The 6,093-nt window shown below is 36.1% G+C and overlaps 1 protein-coding gene across 4 annotated transcripts in view; it reads right to left on the reverse strand.

The window, feature by feature from the left end:
• Nucleotides 1-3,033: 3,033 nt before the first annotated feature.
• LOC107737582 (coiled-coil domain-containing protein 30-like) overlaps nt 3,034-6,093 on the reverse strand; it is a 16,103-nt gene continuing 13,043 nt past the window's right edge. For all 4 annotated transcript variants that reach the window (XM_016549125.1, XM_016549123.1, XM_016549127.1 and 1 more), the window contains 5 exons: nt 5,261-5,402; nt 5,038-5,174; nt 4,838-4,955; nt 4,667-4,731; nt 3,034-3,941 (listed from right to left, as the gene is read on the reverse strand). In XM_016549125.1, the coding sequence (XP_016404611.1) occupies nt 3,680-3,941; nt 4,667-4,731; nt 4,838-4,955; nt 5,038-5,174; nt 5,261-5,402 (724 nt within the window). In that variant the 3' untranslated portion in view covers nt 3,034-3,679. The remainder of the gene's footprint in view (nt 3,942-4,666; nt 4,732-4,837; nt 4,956-5,037; nt 5,175-5,260; nt 5,403-6,093) is intronic.

A 6,093-nucleotide genomic window follows, 5' to 3' on the forward strand; every position in this document is an offset into this window, starting at 1 on the left:
TCGTCCTATCGTCAGCCCGTGAGATCGCCGATTTCCTATTTATTTACTTTTTTAATTACTTAGTTTCATAGCCGGAGAGTGAACAAACACCTAAAAGGCTAAAACAGGGTTCTCTTTTTCGGTGATAATTTTCCAGTACTGCAAAAAGGCTGGTATTGTTACGTTTTTAAAATTTCAGTATCGATGTGGTACAGAAGTACTAATAGCCTACTTTTGACAATAATCAAAATCATTAGTAAACAAGTTACTGAATTACTGAAATACTTCTCTTAAAGTTGAACATTGGATAGAAGGTTTGGAAACACATCAGGGTTCAAACTGTCAAAAGTCAGTAGAGATGCACCAATCTTGATTTTTCATGGCCGATTCCGATTTTTTACAAGCAAATTCCGATTTGTTAATTTTTTTTTAAGCAAGAGATAAGATAGAATGAAAATATGACTACATGAACAAGATGTTTTTTGCTCTATTACAGGGCAAACTTTCTGTAGCCATTTAAAATTAGAGGTAACCACTGCATTTTAATCACGTTCCAATAGGGCTGGACAATAATTCAATATCAATATATTTCGTGATATTTTTTTCAGTAACAGTGATATGATTTCCGATATTTCAGTGTTTCCCATACATTGATTTATTTGTGGCGTTTGAGTTCTTTGAATAAACATGAGTGCTGCACGTTTCAAAATCAAAACGCGGCGTGGGTGTTTAAAATAAATGTATCTCTGAAGGGAACCGACTGTCTTCAGAAAAGTTTTGATGGCATTTTCATTTTATCTGATAAAGTAGCATTCGTGAGTGGAGCTGCTTTGTGTACAGCTGTTACCGGGGAAACTGATGTTTCTGCCACTCCAAAAGCGCCTCCTGCTGGCAGATAATGAATTTGGTATTTTCAATAACCCCGTGTCCAGCAGCATGTTTTTGTTGTTGCTCACTCTTTTTTTAGGTTTTCTGTAGCAACTCTGATCACTTTTCATATTCTTTATCCAGGCTGAAGAACTTTTGTTTCAATCTATAAGAATAATCAGAATGTTAAGAATAATCAATGTTATACTGTTGTTTAAATATAGGCGAGTCTGAAAGTCTTATGTTTATTTGACAGTGATTTCACATTTCTTGTTTGTATGAAGGCTAAATACAAACAAAAGGTTAACATTAATTTATTTGCACCATTTTTTTCTAAAATATTATATAGTTTTATAAAAGGAGGTTTCATAGATTTGGCAAATTAATTTTTCAGAAGTTTGTATAGACATCTGTTGTGGGCATTCTTGACAGTAATTCTGAGGCTTTTTAAAATATTGTTCATATCGATATCAGAATTATATTGTATCGACCGAAATTAAGATATATATTGTGATATAAATTTTGGCCATATCGTCCAGCCCTATGATCCAAAGAAAGATTCTACATACATAAGCAGTTTCTGATCTAATTTCAAAATCTGAAGCAAAAACAGAATGGTCTAGCTTTATCTTTGGGAAATTATGCTACATAAAAAATATCTGCAGGAAACAAAAACAGCACACTGGTTGATTGAGAATGCAAATTCGCTCTCTGACAACAGGTGGTGCTTATGGAACAGCAGCGATACAGCATTTCCCTGGTTATCGCTGTAAACAAAGCATCACTTCGCCTAGAAAAAACTACTTTAGTATGGATAATACAGTGGCAAGATGAAAAGAAAATACCATCTAACACCGTGTCTGTTGCGGCATGGTGTAGACACGGTGTAAGCTTTTATGAGTTCCCCTCAGAGATACATTCATATAAACACCCCCAATTCAATTTTATGGATTTTCTTCCAATATTTCGCGCATTGTTAACAGTGAGCTTGCTCTGCCAGTATTTTCTCCTCTTTGCGTTCGTCTTCAGCATCTCTGGCCTTTGTTAATGTCCCGTTTACAGACTTCGTAATATTTCCACACAAATGACATTTTGGAAAATGCTTGCAATACAGTTTGTGTGCAAGTCCGGAACAGTGATCGTTTGAAATAAAACAAAAGAGCTGATTGTTAATCGCATGTTTGGAGCAGAAACTGGCCAGTTACGATTTATGGCAGTTCGAACATTTTCTACCACTAGCATTAGGCTATTTGTTTCGGGCTTGGCTAAAAAAATAAAATAAATAATAATAATAATAATTTTCCAGGACAACTACAAGATTTTCCAGGACATTTTCCATTTTCTCTCATTTTCCATATGTTTTCCAGGACTGAAAAATTTGTCATTAATTTTCCAGATTTTCCAGGATGCGTGGAAACCCTGTAAAACCAGTCTAATGTTAGTGTAATCTATTAACTACATATTATATATTTTTAAGTCAAGTGGCATATGGATGTCATAAAATATTTGTAATATGACTGAATCTGTATTTAACAATCACAATTTAATAAAAACATTGTAAGCTACTAATAACTCAGTTATTCAAACAGCAGCTACAGAAAATGACCAAAGAACATTTACATGATCAAAAAACATCTTCACTGACTCCCATTATAATCAGTGAAGCGTCTACACTGTATGATGAATAAATATCTTATACTTACATTGCATATACATCTACACTTTGTTTTTATGATGAGCGAATTCGCGAGTGAGCAGAATTCAGTCAACGCACGCGCGCTCTCTCAACAACAACACTCAGGTGTTTCAGCGATAACTAATCTGAATGCCTCTGATTGGCCATTGCAGTCATACAATCTACAGAATCATGTGATTAGTTATAACGCGCAATACTGTAAAAATGCAACAAAACAAAAAAAGTAATATGACAGAACAAATGAGCACTAATATTAATTAGATAATAATAATTATAATCGTCTTGATATTGTAAAAGGCATCAGCCACAGGCGATATCTCTGACTATCGTCGATACACGATACTATCGTCTATCGGCACAACCTTAGTCTCATAAGACCAATTAACACTGCACCGACAGAGTACAGTAAATCACCTCTCAGATGTTCTTTTGATCAATTTAATGTGTCCTTGTTAAATAAAAGTATTAATTTCTTTAAAAAAAAAAAACTTACTAACTCTAAATCTTTGAACAGTAGTGTACATGCTTTTATCTACAAAGAGTGTAGTAATCTGAGCTCCATGTAATATTTAACCAGGTTTTTTCACCCAAAACCAGCACAGAAAATGAGAAAAGGTCTACTGATACATGCAAGAGTTCCGACATGTACATTTACAGTACACCAAATCTCACTAAAACCTACAAACACTTGATTTCAAATACTTACCGTTTATCGAAAGGCAATAGTGCATTTCAGTTGTAAACACCTGCAGATTGTACCATCTGAACATCAAATTAATAGTGCTTTAAGTGCTTCTCCACATTCGTACCATTATGGGGTAAACGTATAAAAAATACATATGGCATCTTATCGATGTGACAAGGCTACTGACCATAGCATCCATTGAAGTGTAATGTTTGTGGATGATATAAAATCTCAGACCTTCTAGATTGACTCTGTCAGCCACAAAGGCAATGCAGCTGAATTCAACCCAGGTGATATGAGCCTGAGCAAAAATCCAGCTCTTCACATTCGCTTTAAAGTGTAAGGAAATTAACTGAAGACCAAACATGACTGACTGTCACAGTGCCAATTTGTCTGCGTTTTACCCATTTACAGTTCACTTATTTTTAAGCCTTGCTTGATCCAGTGACTTTTCAGATTGGCAAACCTTGTAATGGCATTTCACAGTCATCGCAACTCGCTCGGGCCTCATCGCTTGTGGCACTGAGACTCTCTTCCTGCTCTAACCTGCTGTTAGGAGCCACAGGTGAGGTCACGTTCAGGTAGCCTATCTCAGTGGACTGTGAAACGGGCACAGATGAGGAGATCTCCAGGCTTTTCACTCCAGACTCACCCACTTTGACTTTGCGAATGGCATCCAATATTCCGCATGAGTCACCGAGCCCAGGCTGGGGACTACAGCAAGATGCAATGTAAGATGTCACCATTAGTTTACGGAGAATGAAAAATGATCCCATAATGTACTGCAGCCTCATCAGAAAAATAAATCCAAAATGGCAGACGAGGCAAGAATATATACTACAGCTAAAAGGTTTGGGGTCCGTAAGGTGTTTTGGAAAGAAGTAAAATAGAGTAAAACAGTAATAGTCTGTTTAAGTATTAAAATGACAATTTTCTTTTTAAATATATTTTATATCCAGTATATATTCCTGCAATTGCAAAGCTGAATTTTCAGCAGCCATTACTTTAGTCTTCAGTGTCACATGATTCTTCAGAAATCATTCTAATATATTATTTATTTATTATTATTATCAATGTCAAAAACAGTTGTGCTGTTTAAAATATTTTTGTGGAAAATGTGACATTTTCAGGATTCTTTGATGAACAGATGTTTAAAAAAAAGCATTTGTTTGAAATAGAAATATGTTTACTGTCACTTTGACCAATTTAATGCATTCATGCTGAATAAAAGAATTCATTTAAAAAAAAGTTCTTAAAGACCCCAAACTTTGCATAGATTTAAGTAATTACTTAAGTAATAGTGTTTGTTATAGTGTAATTGCTATGCATTATATAACCCCAAATTTTGTGTATTATGTATTTTTGATTGGACTAGATTTTGGAACAGAAATATTGAGTAAGTTGGAAGGCAGAAAAAAAAAGATATTTCTGAATTATACCTTGGAGTTGATGTCCGCAGCTGGCTATCAGGATGAGCTCCAGAAGGAAACATTTTCTTGACCTCCTAAGACAGAAACGCACACAAAATTGTAGCATCAAGTGCGATCCAAATCATTTAAAATGTTTATTCAAATACTAATAAAAAGAACAACTGCTAAATAAACACATACCTCAACAGTACACAGCGACTGAAGGTTTCTCAATGCGCGATCTAAAATTCCTATCTGATTGGCCAGTGTTAGAGTTTTTTCTTGCAGCTGTTTATTCTCCATCTCCAGGAATTTAACTCTAAGAGAGTACAGGACAAAGAGACATTTAGCATGTTTCTGTGCTTTCCTGATAGATGCAGAAGACGACATAAGATCTTTACCTCTGCTGGATAGTAGTGGCAGTTCTCAGTCCATTATTTCCCACCTCCTCAGCTTCACTTATTCGCTGCAGAAGTTCTCGTCTCTCCAGGAGGAGCTGGTCGTTTTCTTCTGTCACAGTCCTAATCCAGTCCTTCTCCTGCTCATAGTGTAAAACACTGAAGATGAAGTGCAAGTTACGCATATAGTGTTAAAGGTCAGTATGAAATGTATGAAAACACTCACTTTCTCTGAGAGACTTGTAGCAAGAGCCAGATCATTCTCTAGCTGCTGGATCCTGTGTTCATGTTGGGTGACTGTCTTCATGAAGATCTGTTTAGCTCTGCGCAACTTGGTTTTGTGCTGAGACTGTTTCTCGTTGTATCTCCTGCAGAACATGAGTTTCACCATTTCATATTATCACATTGCATGTAATATCTGTACTTTTAATCTAGTTGTACTTTTAGTCTATTTGTAGTAAGAGTGAAGGTTGGAATACACTACACAACTTTTAAAATCTCAACAGATTTTAAAACACTAGGGACCAGATTTAATAACAGAATGCGTCAGCGCAAAGTCTTTTGGCTTTAAAATATTACTGTCAGGATTTACTAAAGACGCGCAGTGAAGAATTAGTGCTGAAAAGGCGTGGACAGTTATTTACTAGCGGAAGCGCAAGTGTCTGAGAGTGCAAGTGCAAGGCTGCAGCCAGACCCTCTTGGTTATTTTTGCGCCTGACCTTATTGAATATGCATTTGTGGTAGGGATGGGAAGATTCCCCGATTCGCTCGGTGCATCGGCATAAACAGTTATCGATGTGATGCATCGGTTTAAAAAGTGTGCATCGGCTACAAGTTGTCATTTATATCGCGATGCATCCTTTCTAACATATTTGCATCGGCACCGATTTATTTATATATAATTACTAGTGGATGCGCTATACTTTTATTATTTAGAAAGTGACCAATATTTTATATGTAGATTGATTTCTCCTCTCTAAACTGTTTCTCAAGCGCGCTCTCATCGCCGCTACTGCTCTGCGTGAATATGACGCATCACAACACCACGGAGACCCGAGG

This window comes from Sinocyclocheilus rhinocerous, unplaced genomic scaffold (genome assembly GCF_001515625.1).
Source record: "Sinocyclocheilus rhinocerous isolate Xijiao unplaced genomic scaffold, SAMN03320098_v1.1 scaffold72, whole genome shotgun sequence".
In the NCBI taxonomy this organism is placed as follows: domain Eukaryota; kingdom Metazoa; phylum Chordata; class Actinopteri; order Cypriniformes; family Cyprinidae; genus Sinocyclocheilus; species Sinocyclocheilus rhinocerous.